This window comes from Pundamilia nyererei, unplaced genomic scaffold (assembly GCF_000239375.1).
Source record: "Pundamilia nyererei isolate P.nyererei 1_Seehausen unplaced genomic scaffold, PunNye1.0 scaffold00105, whole genome shotgun sequence".
In the NCBI taxonomy this organism is placed as follows: Eukaryota; Metazoa; Chordata; class Actinopteri; order Cichliformes; family Cichlidae; genus Pundamilia; species Pundamilia nyererei.
In genome coordinates, this window is record NW_005187506.1 from 312,157 (window position 1) to 326,114 (window position 13,958).

Sequence of the window (13,958 nt, forward strand, 5' to 3'; positions counted from 1 at the left end):
GAAATAACCACCTACTGACAGATCAGATCTGTGGAAAATAACACAAACCCAGGAACGTTCGCTGTCTGTCCCGTGAATGACTCGGATACTCTGACGATCTGCTGCGTGAGGCTGATTCTCCAGCTTTACCTCGAAGCTCTCACCATCAGCCAGCGCTCTGCTTCAGTTCTTCCACCCAAAGCCGGAACACAAATGGTAAATGGCCTGTATTTGTATAGCGCTTTTACTAGTCCCTCCGAGGGACCCCAAAGTGCTTTACACACCCAGTCATCCACCCATTCACACACTGGTGGAGGAGGCTACAGTTCACAGCTGCCCTGGGGCAGCCACGAGGAGTAACTCTCAGATCTGCTTCATTAGTCGTGCTTTCTGTTCTAAAATCAGACACGTGGTGGGATCAACCCCACGTGGGAGCTTTGTAAAACCAGTGGGCGAGTCTCCGAACCCTCCCGAGACATTTTCACAACAATTGTACACGGCGTTAGAAATAAAAATCAGCGGGTAGCTAAACGCAGCATCTGTGACCGTGCGGTGACGGATGAGGGTCCAGACCTGCTGTCGCACAGAAGAAGTGAAAATGGAGCCTCCAACAAACAAACGAGTAATGGAGACTCGCTGCTCTCCACCTGTCCCAGGTGGGCGTGGCTTCATTTATTCTGTATCCACACACACCTGCAGTAAACAAACAGCGCCAGCGCTCACCTGTGCACTTCCTGCTGCTCTCGTCCTTCTTGGAGGAGCTCATCAGTTTGCAGTTGAAGTTCTCCTCCCAGTACTCGGCAAACCACACGTTCCTCCTGTTGTTCTCCAGAGTCCGCGAAGTGAAGTAGGCATCGAACCCTGAAAGACATCCGGCAGCAGGTCGGAAAACAAAACAAAGAGGTTGATTCATTAGGCGGCGACAGCCCGGAGCACTCGAGCACGAAGACTCAGAGCAAACAGGACGTGTTTCCTAATGTATGTGAGTGTTTATCTGCTCATCTGCGCTGCATTTCAATCAGGCCTTTATGTAATCCATCTAAAGTGCTGTCAGAGGGGAGTTCTTCAGGAAACACTTCATTCTGCTGCCGTCGAGGAAAACAACCGGAACAACTCGACAGCTCAGGATGGAGCTAATGTAGATAAAGAAAGTACCCGTCAAAGATTCTTTCCACAACTTCCTGCCAGTTTAAAGAGCTCACACCGTTGTGTAACGCTGCCCGAACACACGCCAAGACCGCAGCAACAACAAAACCCTCACATATGGTAATAACATTCCTGGCAGGAAAGGGAATTCCACCGGGATGAATAGAAACGGAGCTGCGGATCACCAGAAATAGCTCCAACCGTGTAACCTTTGCACGAATCACAAAGGCCCCGAGAGCCGAGGAGGGTGGTGCGTAGGTTTCTAATCGCATAAGCAAATTAAGAGATTATCACTGGAAAAACAAGAAACGGGTCAAAAACAGAATTTTATTCATATACTGACAAAATAATCCGAATAACAACCACCTGACATCACAACAGGTGCTGTGACAGGAAGCTGGCAGCACGTTTATCATCCATGCGTGCGACCTGTTCGTGCATCTGCTGCTGGAATTCTTCCGATGAGAGCGCGCCACAACAACACACAACAACAACACACAACAACACACAACAACACAACGTGGGCAGGTGCGGAGTGCACTCCACGCTCCTGGAGGCTGAGAGGGCGTGGCACTGACCACGTGCACCGAAGGCGGCGACATGTCGCTAACCATCGCTAGCCGTGAGCCAAGCGGTGGAGAAACGGGATAACGCATACACAGGCACCTTCAAAGTAAAAGCTGTTCATCGATGCTTCAACAATACATTTCAAAAGGTGCAACACTTACTTTGAAGGCAAAGCTTTTTTTAGCACCCGTGTTTTTAGTTTCTCGACTGAGTGAACAGCTGCTGCGTGTTTGCAGACAAGCTGGCGTTTCCTGTGACGCATGCATGCTAACACTGAGATATGCAACGGGGTAAAACGTCTGCAGACCAGTGGAGTCAGATTTCATTCGTCTCTCTGCTGGTGGCTTTGTCTCCACCGCTCACAGCCCGACACTCACCAGAAACGGAGTCATAAGGAGACGAGTCCTTTATCTAAAGAAGTGCACTTAATCATCTCCTGCTTCCCATAAGAGCCGCCTTCACTCCGCGCTCGCCGTCCGTCACCCATACCGCTCAGACGTCCTTGGCAGGTGACGCATTCATTGTAATAATTCCTGACAGCCTGGGATTAGGGTCGTGACCTCTGCAGGTCTGTGAGGCCATCCTGACACAATCAGAATCACACTTACACATTAGTCATTACAAAGATGTATTTGAAATAATATTAAAATGAAAACATTAAACATAAATATATAAAACATAAGTATTTACAGAGGCTTACAGTGGAAGAGCCTCAGGGAGGAGGAGAAACATTGTTTCTGCTGCTGCCTCGTCAGAAAACTACTGACTGCTAGAATGAAGGGCTTTGGCTGGACCCGCCCCTTTGACCTAGGTCAGAGCATCACGTCACCAGGCTCCTGATTGGTTGTTGTGGTGCGACTTGGCGCTGGGAATTCAGATTTTTCCAACTCGAGCGGTAGACGCGATAAGCGCAAATGCACAAAATGCAACACAAAAACTGCAGCGCGTATTTTACTTCGCGCTTCAAACGTGTCAGTCGCGCTACTTGGTCGCGCGGATCAGGCAGAAAAGCGTTTTCGCGACGCAGATCTGCTTCTGAGGTTTCGCTTCGTCGCGCTCCTCCATTGACATGTAAACCTGACGCTCTGGTCGCGTTCGGCGTGAACGCACCGTGACACTGTATCTGCGCCATACCGTCCCCATGCCTGCTCGTTTCTGCATGACTGCAGCAGTTCGTGGTTTCACACATCATGTGACTGTTTCGGCAGATAACGAAAGTAAACACACCTGAGCCAGGTGATCGGAGCTCGGCTCTCTGGGATCAGTTGTACGTTTTGGTTTCATATTTTTGGCCACTAGGGGTCGCCGAACACGAGCGTGCCTGCACAGAGCGTCCAGGAAAGCGAGTTTTTCTCCCGTGGGCCTGGATGTGGACGCGCTCTCTGCAGCTCTGCAGACGTCCAGCATCAGTCAGTGAAATCACTTGAAGTCCTGCGTCTGCACACTGTGACGGATGGAGGATTTTCTCCTCGCTGCGACTGAAGCTTTGAGCCTGGAAGCTCAAAGTAGGACAGCCATGATGGCGACTCTCAGGGTATCTGACTGACAGGCACTTGGAGTCTCTGCGAGCTGCAGAGGGACAGCTGTGCCGTCTATTTCAAGAAGTCTGCTTTTCCATTGTTGAAACGATGAATAATGAATGTAAACAGAAAGGATTCAGAAGTTTGTGCTTCAAATAAGAAACTGAGAAGCAAAACAGGAAATGAGGAGATGCTGGAGGCGGGATTTACTGGTGAGAGGAGAGATGTTAACAGAAGCTGCCTGAGAATTCGCCTGATTTTGCTTCAGTCCGTCAGTCTGACAGCAGCACCGCTGTGTCGGACACACGGGGAGACGCTTCAGAGATTTGTTGTTGTTGCTCTTGTTCAGATTTTCTGGGTCACAGACTTCACTGACAGCTCGATGTACGGCGTGTCCGGCCGCGTGACGCGTCATCCCACCGATTTACAGTCGCTGGCGTGACTGAGTCACGCTGCTTTTTCCTTTTTTATGGCTCGTTTTGTTTTTGACATCGAAACAAAGCAGCACTCAGACCCTCAAACACACGTCGCTGTAACAGAGACGCTGATGCGGCGCTTATGAAATCAAGGAAAAATCAGATAAATGCTCCCTCAAACGCATCATTAGACTCAGACTTTCTCCCTCGCCACGTCTGCCTCGTGTGCTCGGCAGGTCGGGCAGATGTTTTCTGGGAGTTTGTTTCTGGAAACCGGAAAGAGCGAGGAGTGCAGCGAGCGGCTAACACATGCACATTTATGCCATATTTTAACATCAGTTTGCTCAGCAGTTCTCCAGCACGGGCCTGAGAGCGGATTAATGAGCAGCCTGTATGCATGCTGCAGGCGGTGGTCTCCACACACCAGGGGGCGCTGCTGCACACAGGGGTCCGGCTGAAGCTCATTTAAATGTATGAGAAACTGCAGGAGCTCATTTGTGCCGCGCACTCGGTAAACAGCTCCAGGTCAGCGTTTCTTTCCTGAGTTTTGGACTTTTTGGATAATTTTATCAAACGATGTGAAGCAGCCTGCAGCAGACACGCGGGCGTTTGTTACCCGACCTGGACGTCTTCTCCTGGTACGACCGAGTCACGTTCGGGCTAAAGGCACCTGTGCAGGTAAAGCAGCAGCAAAACTCTCGGATCTGAAAAACCAGGCTCCAAAACCTGCAGCTCACCTAAAAGGTGAGTCAGGTGAGACTTCCTGAGCCCTAGTGGACATTAGAGGAACTGCAGCTTTGGTGTTTCAGCGCTGCTTCGTGTTTAAACGAGACGCTCAACTACGCCGCTTATAACGGGATCACTGTTGCTGACAGTCCTGCGCTGCTGCGCTTCCTCTCAGGCGTCACGTAGCAACAGCACATGCAGGAGAGCCAGGAGGGAGTCTGACTCGCTGCTGCGGAGCCATCGATTGGACAACATCGAGCCGGACTGTGTCCACTGCACACGCTCACTCTCTGCCACACAAATAAAACAGCTTTTTAACCACGCCCTCTGACTCCTCCGGTGCGCTCACCTGCCACGAGGCACAAGGATCAGCAGGAACCCCGTCGGCCTGAACACTTCGGTGTGTCACACCTGTCCTCTCGTAGGTAAAACCACAAGGCGGCCATCAGCGTGTGCGTGCGGCTCAGACGGTGTCACTCCAGGAGGCGGAGCCTGCTGCTGATCTCGGACCATGGACAGGTGCATCTTTGTATTCTGGATGTTACTTAGTCAGCAGGCTGGTTCCTGCCATTTTTTATCTACAGTCTGTGGTCATTTGGATCAGTTTCCATGAATATTGAACGTCACGCACTCGCCGTGTGTGAACTGCAGTCTGTGTTTTCTGCTGCCCTTCCTCTTTAACCCGTCCAGCTTCCTTTCTTCCTCACACACTGATGGATGCCGACGCCGCTTTATGAAAATTTTCCGAGCATTTAACGCTTTAACCCTCGACATCCGACCAGGAGGTCTGAACTGAGAGGCTTCTGTCATACTCCAGGCAGGCGGTCTGTGGACACCCGGTCGGAACAACCCAGAAACTATCGTAACGGCCATCGAACCGCGTCTTTGTTACATACTGAGGAGCTTCACTGGGTACAGCGAGGTCACGAAACGTCGTCTTTATGGGGAAAGTTCAGACTGAAACTAAAGAAGCTGATCAGGTGTGAAAAGAAACGAGGGCTGAGACACAGGAAGACAAAGCTACGGAGAAGTCAATCAAAGAGCAAGAGAGGACGAACTCAAACAGAACTCCACACAGGAAGTAACCTTCAAAATAAAACAGGGACATAAAAGCAAAGCAGAAACCAATACAGACTAACACTGACTTCATAATTAAGTAGAGATGACATTTGAAATTATTTGCTTTTAACCTCAAATACGCAGATTTTGAAGTTTGGATCAAGGCCTGAAAAGAGAACCAAAACCTGACGCATGAAGAAAGAAAAAGATCAGAAAACTCAGAGAAGTCTCTGCAGCGGAGCCACGACGCTGCAAGGAAACCAGGTCCTGTGGGGGAGTTAGACACGTGTCAGGATTCAACGGCATCTAACAGGAGGGAAGACGGATGCTGGGAAACAAGCCAGACCCCCCAAACGATGAAGGCCGAAGGACCTGAGACAATAACTACAAACACAGTAGTTAATGGCGCCTGTCAGACGCTGCTGAGGGCAGCACAATAACACCGCAAGACACAAAACCAGAGAAAAACAATCACACAAAGAGCTAAACTTCACAATAAAACAGGAAGTGAAGCCAGAGGGAAGAAACTCTGAGACGATAAAGGGATGCAGAGAAGTAAAAATCCATAAATCCATATTCAGAAAAACACACAGAACAGGAAGTTCCAACCCCGCCTCTGAGCCCAAGCTCACTGACCAATCAGGAGCTGGGATTCTGACGCTGTGTCCTCCGGGCTCGCTGTCAGCTCACAAAATCCTCTCAGCTGAAACATCTTTGTCTTTGTGTGTCTGGTTAAACGACGTCAGCGTGTAGTATTTGTAGTATTTGGTGCTCCGCAGAGGCTCGGTGCTGATGCGCACGCCTCCCTGCAGCAGCGTGCATTTCTTCTCTGGGCTCAGTCTTCTGTAATCTCACACGAACAACAACAAGTGTGCTGTTAGTGCACAAAATCATCCAGAAAGCACAAAGAAGACAAACAAGCCGAGGCCACGTGGGGCCACAGCTCCCTCTGCAGCCAAGCTCCAGCTCTAATGGCCTAAATGAAAACAGGGTGCCAGCGGCTTGAGTCGCAGCCAAAACCGCTGTCGGGGCAACAGAGAAATGACAATTAGCGCCCTTACTTAGCCGCGCCTCGAGTGGGAAAAACAATTGGAAAAAGTAGTTTAATGCCCTTATTTAAGATAAGACTAATCCTTAATGTGAAAGGAAAGCAGCGGCGTGAGAGGTGGAGGGCAGAGCACACGGCACAACCAGACTGACTGCAGGCGTCAGTGGAGCTGCTTTCAACAACAAGAGGCTCCATCCACCAAATCCTCCATGAAGCAGGTGGATTTGTGGGTTGGGACAATTACAGCCTGACTGCGAGACACGGCCTGGTTTCCACATCCTCGGTGGGAAGCTGCTGAAAGCTGCTCCAGTGTTTCCCATCAGACCCAGTAAAACAAAGTAGCAGCTGAACTGACTTTCATTTCAGTGTTGGTGGGACGAAATCATGATGAGCAGCATCCAGACGAGCATTTGCAATAACAAAAGCATGTCTTAGCACATGCATATCCATGTGCAACACAGATAATAACGTTCATTCAAAAGGTGGATATTTTCTCTAAATGCAGCAGGCGGGTGGTGTGGTGGGTGGAGAGACTGGAGACGAATGTTGGTGTGAAGCAGGAGAAAGGATGCTTAGCCTGATCAGTGTCAGCGGCTAAACGTCTCCTCCTCCCATCTCTTTGCCGTTTGTCAGATTAGTGTTTCGTCTGCGAGCAAAGCCGCAGGAATGGGCTGTGACGGGCTGCCACAGAGCATCCCGCTGACTGAGGAGTCCAGGAAACAGACACGGAGGCAGCGCAGCCACAGACTCGGCCTGCAGTGGGACCAGTCCCTGCAGAGTCAGGCTGGGCTCAACCCACTCACATTATAGTTCCTGCTTAATCTCAACAGCGTGCAGTGCAGTCACTTAATATGGATATAATAACTTTTAGCATGCACATGAGTTATTTCTGTAGGAACAGAGGAGCTCTTGTCAGTGCTGGTGATGCTGTGGTCGGGTTCTCAGTTGCTGCACGTTTCTGCTGCACCGTCTTTGTTTTTTTGCAGCTTTTGCACACTTGCACACGTCCTGTGTTATTGTCTGTCATAGCACCGCGGGCTCGCTTCACTGTGTACTGTACCACTGGCTTGACTTGATTTTTCTGGATGTTTGATATCTTCACAGAAAACGAGATCTTGGATAGAAGAGTGAGTTTGCTTCTGAGGGAGGCTGGCCTCTCCTTTAGAGAGGGCGAGAGGTGCTCAGAGAAGAGCTGCTGCTCCTCCACATCAAAGGGAGGCTGTGAAGGTGTTTCAGGCGTCTGATTAGGACCTCTAATAATGAGGCGTCCCAGGTATCTCTAAAATAAGATCGCCGTCTCTAAACACTAAAAACCATGCACGTAACAGCTCAGCCATGATGACCCTCGGAGACTAAAATCTGTTGTAAAGTGCATCGTCACAGCTCTTTTACTTCGTGTTCTGTGTTAGTTACTTCATCTTTGCAGTATCGATTGATCAAATATTACACCTGCCTCTGTTTTCAATTCAATTTTATTTATATAGCGCCAAATCACAACAAAAGCGCCATTTGTGTGACGCTGCGCTCGCAGTTATTTCCTGCGTTTGGCGGTGTGAGGGAGGACATCCGTCTTGGCGGATGCTGATCATGTTTTAAACATGGAGTCAGATTAAAATCCGCATCCTCCTCTCTCTGGCGCACACATGGGCACGCTGGAGCCGGCAGCTCTTCAAACAAAGAGGCTGGAGCTGGAGAGCAGTGGGAGGGTGGAGGAGGTGGAGGAGTTGGAGGGAGGCTCCTCGCTGCTTCATTTCCTCTCTTGCAGTTAGACCTCTGTCTCCTGGACTGCACAGAGCTGCTTCATGCCTCCTCGGTTCAGTGACTCCCTGAAGCCTCCGTTTCCTGTCCGTGACTCCGCCTCCCTGCTGAGATCCAGACATCCAAGTGACGGTCTGGTGGCAAACAGGCCCAATTGTCAGTTCACAGCAATAAGAACTGAACTTTACCTGTTCAGGTGGGAAACACTGAATGCGTCACCTGCAGGTTTTTGCAGACTCGGCGGCTTGGCCAGTTTTCCAGTGTGACATTAAAAGGCTCAGATTTGTGGATTAGAAGCTGTAACTGAGTTTGGGAAGTGGATCCATCCCGGCTGGAGACTGCAGACTCAGCAGGCATCTTCTGTCACGGGGAAACTTCCCAGCCTGCAGCTTAATTCTACCCCATCTTCAACTTTCTCTTCTGCTTCGCCTTTGTTCCCGACGTGTTTTCACTAAAGCCTTTTCTTCTCCACACCCCCCCTCTGTGTCGCTTCCTCTCTTGGGTTCAGTCTCAGCAATTATCGGGCACAGTAAGCAGGGCTGTGTTCAGGCTCGCAGCGCCACGTTTCACATGAAAATAGCTGGATTTATTTTCTCAGACCTGAAAAGACAAGAAATCAAAGCCAAGCTGACCTCCTCCGTCCGGGATCCGAAACACAGACTTGGCTGCAGATTTGAAATGAGGTCTTGATTTATTCCTAATCAGCCTCAGTGTCTTTAACATGTATGCGATATCAGCCGGTGTGACAGGGAAGGCCGCAGAGGGAGAGCGTGCGCAGCAAAGCGATGTCTGCATAAATGAGGACGGCTCCTGTCACTGCACACATTTGTCTGGACAAGTCTATAAGTCGGACAGAGGCCTGCGTCAGACGTAACCTATCAGAGCGCAGAAACAGGAACAAGCACGCCGTTACTTAAATGTTTCAGTCGCTCACAGACGGCAGGAAACCGTGTTTGTTCTACCTGGATGAGCCGAGGACAGACGAGGACAGACGAGGACAGACGGGCAGCGACGCCATGATCTACACGTCTGTGCAGCTGGACCTGAAGCAGCATCAACGCGTCCAACTGAGACGCCCAGACCTCCCTCTCCTCAGCACCTCCTGCATCTCCCTGCAGCCGTCTCCTTCAATGCAGAGGAGCAGCATCTACTCTAAACTCCCCCTGAGTGACGGCGCTCCTCACACTGAGGCGTTATTCACGGGCCGCAGGTGAGGGCAGGCGTGCCGATCAGTAAGTCGACACTCACCAGTGTGCAGGTGGGATCAGATGACCCCATCTGTTCCCGACCCTCAGACACGTGGACTCTTCCACTTGAGGCAGAAACTCATCGCTGACCCAGAAACCAGCCTTTTCCAGCCGAGAGCCGCCGCCGCCGCCTCAGCCGATTCCCACTCAGCTGCGAGCCAGCCACGAGTTGGAGGTCAGCGCTCGATGAAACCAGGATTGAATCATCCGCAAAAAACAAAGACAAGAGGTCAGTGAAGCGTGCGCCCTCTGCCGCCTGGCTGCTCCGAGAGCTCTGCACCTCAACGCCCTGCCGGGACCTTAGTGCCCGACTTACTGTCTGCCAGCGAGAGCCCTCACAAAAGCACCGATTCTGACGGAGCCCCGGATAACCCGGAGAGGGTGAACACGTCACCGTGCATCCATGCACGCTGGCCTGCATGCCTCCGTTTGGAGTTAATGTCGCAGTATAACAATGAGGCCAGCTCTGAGACTTGTAGAAGGACTTTGAGAGTCATAATCTCCGGAGTTTGAGTATTATTGGTGAGGCTGAGTCATCCTCAGAGCTCAGCCCGAACACACAGGCTCCGCGGGTGATGTAAACGCTGCTCTCAGAGCACACTTCACAGGCAGCCGCTGATGAGGTTTGTGCAGAAGGTTAATCTGGCTGTGACTCTCATCATAAAGCTAAATTTCTCCCCATCACCCCATCTCTTCCTGCTCCTCGCGGCGTGCCCTCTGGTGTAATGGGTCTGATGCCCTTAAACCTGACTCACCCCGCCCCTCGTTACGCTGCAGTGCTCTCTGCGAGTGCCTTTATGCTCAGAAAACCCCCATTTCCATAAATCAGTCATCAGAGCGCAGAATTTATGAGCGCAGCACCTCCCGTCAGATCCGAGGTGACAGCCCGAGTCTGCCCGGCTCGTGTTTGGCAGCAGAAAAAAGGTCAGAGCGACGTTACGCGAGCAGAAACGCTGCTTCCGTTCGCCTCCTGACAGAAGTATTAGTGCAGCGAGAACAAAAGAACAAAGAGCTCAGGCTTTATTTGAAGTCAGAGCGTTGAAGTGGCACAACAACCCGCCGCCGTATATCCCCGTCACCATCTGTGTTTGACACGACAGCCGCACTCGCCGCCGTCTGTAGTTACGACGCGCGCTGTAATCTAAACGCTGTCATCAGCGCCGATGAGGAGGTCGGCCGCGGTCTCGTTACGTTTCCTCTGATCTGCGGTTTCAGCGTGGTTACGATGGCGGCGCTTCTCTGCGTGTCACACCTCTGAAGAGAGTTCAGAAAAACACTCTGACACAAAGGAAGAGGTCGGGATTTTCAAAATAAGTTCGCTTTGTGACCTGCGAGTCACAGAAACACAAACATGTTTTAGTTTTGACTCAGTGACACTAATTATATCTCAAACAAACCGTCTGCTTAAAGGTTTCATTCAGCTTTAATTAATCAAACTGTGGAGAGTAAAAGCAAACGTGTCCTTGGATACGCTGTTTAAGGTTAACTGTGAGCGGCGTGTCCGTGTACATCAAACCTGAGACTTTTTATTAGCGTCTCAAACTGACAGAATAAAACAATTCAAACTGCGACAGAGTAACTAGAGCCAGCCTCCTGCAGACGGCGACTTTATTGGGCTTACAAAAGATCATCACTGTGACATCAGAGGAAATACAGGAAGTGAAATCATTTTTATGCCAACACAACACATTTGAAACTTTCTATAAAAGTCAAAAGCATGAACGTCTTTGGACTGCAGCTCTGCATCAACACGTTTGTCGTCATGTCTTTAAAATCATTACAGAGAACGTTTTCACGACTTTCAGGCCGCAGTGAAACTTTATTCGTCTGACAGGAAGTAAGAGCAGCAGAGGTCTTTAGTAAAGCTCTCCGTGCTGATAGAAGCAGAATAATGACGACAAAATAATCATCATCAAAAGAGTCCTGAGCGATCTGGTGTCACTGCAAACCCAGTGAGACTGCGAGCGTTCCCGACGCGATTGAGTTTCCTGAAGTTCTGCTTATTCAGGCAGACGTGGAGGAAAAAGAGCGAGCGGCGAGGACAGAAAACCAAGTTCTCCTTTCCTTCATGTAGCAGCGAGCTGATGAACTTTACACTCACATATTCTCATAAAGACGAGCAACGTGAAACCATAAGCGGCGAGGGACTTACCGCTGATGGTGGCCCTCTTCGGCAGGATGGTGATGGCTCCCACCGCGGCGTCCTCCAGGTGCTGGATGGGACTGTTTTTGGCGCCCCAGCTGTCGGAGCCGATCCACAGGAAATGACCCACTTGGTCCGCTCGCTTACTGGCGTTCAGGATGCCCCTGCGTGAGAAAGCAGTCACAGACCCCACCCACACTTTAGCTTCCACATCAGTTTACCTGTCCTGGAGCAACAGGGTCACTAAAGAGCCTAACCTGTCGTTACCCACCAACCTGCTGCACCTACAGGACCTTATCTGATTAGTTCAGGCTTTCCTAAAGATGCTGAAGACTACGAGCTCCATCTGAGCGACTGATCAACGGAGACGCTGAGTCAGAGGTGGAGAGTGAGTGAAGAAGACTGTGGAAACGCAGGGGAACAGAAGTCTGCAGACACCGAACTTTTCCAGAGTGTCTGACTGATGTCGAGTTTTCCTCAGCCTGATCTTAACCTCAGTATTTTATGGTGGGTACTCATGAACACGGCTCACGTCACGGGGCGGCAGTCTAATCTCCCGCCAGCTCATCGAGGAACACCGAGGCGTTCCCAAACCAGCCGAGAGACGTAACCTCTCCAGCGTGTCCCGGGTCAGCTGCAGAAGCTCCTCCCTCAGGGTCGTGCTCATTATCCCAAACATTTTTACTTCCTCTCAGTGGATGGAGGGTACGGCTGGAAGAGTCCTGATGTGCTGAGCATCCAATAAAAATCCATCTGAATACATTAAATATAGCAAAGGAAAAACGTAGCATTGTGTTTGCTGGCACTAACACAGTCCTGACGTTTTCATCCTGAGCTGAAGACGACGATTCAGGTCACGTATTTAACTTTTGCACGTTACCTCAGCAGGGTTATTACCTGATGTCTTCATCGGAGGCGAACAGGATGACCGCCCTGGCGTACCGAGTGTCCAGCAGCTGGCGGATGATTTTATCGAAGTCGGAGGGTTTGTGGTCGTGAGGGATCTTCAGGGACTGAGCGATACAGATTCCACCTGAGCAGACAAAACAAAGGGCACAATTAACTCAGAGTCATCAGCTTCCTGAACTGCAGCAGCCTTAAAAAGTATAATTTATCCGTTTTATCGGCAATGGCTTTAACCTTTCAGAAACAGCGTTATTAGAGGTTTGGCCCCGAGCTCGTCCTAAAGGTTAAAGTCTGAGAGGACGAAAGTGCAGAAGAAGAAGGAGGACTCTGCTCTCCTGACATTTCACGAAACCGCCGACATCTCCGCGCACAGTCGCCTTAACAGTGTCAGAGCTGCAGGCTGCCTTCAATAAATGTCACTGACAGAGAAACGCTCAGCCGGAGCTCTTCTTCTCCTCGCCACGCCGTCAGGAAAGCTTCAGATCTTACGTTTGTTCCACCGTTTCAGCTCACCCGAGCGACCGAGCAGCGAACCATGAAACAAATGACAGTCGCTCATTAGCAGCATTTCATCAGCTGAGACGAGACGCAGGTGTTCAGTACTGATGTGATCTCAGAGGTAAATAAATCACGGATGACCTCGTCACTGTGACCACCAGCAGTCATCAATAATCAGCTTTAGCAGCTTTGTAAGATAAAATGTGACACGTTCACCACACTGGCAATAATTTCACATTAAACAGTGAAAACATATTTACTTTCCCTTCAGTAGTTTGTCTGAGTCTGATGTTAGTTATAGTCACATTCAGGGACCTCACACCTGCATTTTCTTTGACAGACACCAGGGGGCGATACCTGCCGCTGACAAAGCTTTCTGGTCCTATAGAAGTCTTTGGGAGACTTCCTGTTTGTAGGCGCAGGTGGTTTCAGGTCATACGCAATTCAATTAAATTCAATAAAATTTTATTCATACAGCACCAAATCACAATAACAGTCGCCTCAAGGTGCTTTATATTTAGGGTGGGTGTCGTCACTGATTTCTAGAATCGATTCAATTCCGATTCACAAGGTCCTGAATCGATCCGATTTAATTAAATTAAATTCGATTTGAATCTGGGAAATTTTGACAGCCAGAAATATTATAATTCAGATCAGTACATTTACATATTTTTGTATCAATAAAAAGGAAGCTGACACACGCAAGACTTTATCAAAGGTGTGAGCGTCACAGCGAGACCTTTGTGTCAAAGTAGCTGAAGATAAAACACAGAAACACATGAAGGTTTTCCTGTTCTGGGATTTTATAAAAATATTCTGCAGTACATCAAAAACAAAAGAAAACCATTAATCAACAAATGAACATCACCTCTGAAGTTACAGCGGTTTGATTAGAGACGCAGCGTTTTGCATTTTGAATAATTTGAAAAAGTTTAAATTTGTTCA

General features: G+C 49.7%; 1 protein-coding gene across 1 annotated transcript in view; it reads right to left on the bottom strand.

Moving 5' to 3' along the window:
• The window catches only part of grm7 (glutamate metabotropic receptor 7), a 153,875-nt gene that overhangs the window by 56,109 nt on the left and 83,808 nt on the right, over positions 1 to 13,958 (bottom strand). The window contains exons 3-5 of the mRNA XM_013912877.1: positions 12,507 to 12,642; positions 11,619 to 11,773; positions 673 to 840 (exon numbers count right to left, since the gene is read on the bottom strand). Coding sequence (XP_013768331.1) covers positions 673 to 840; positions 11,619 to 11,773; positions 12,507 to 12,642 — 459 coding nt within the window. The remainder of the gene's footprint in view (positions 1 to 672; positions 841 to 11,618; positions 11,774 to 12,506; positions 12,643 to 13,958) is intronic.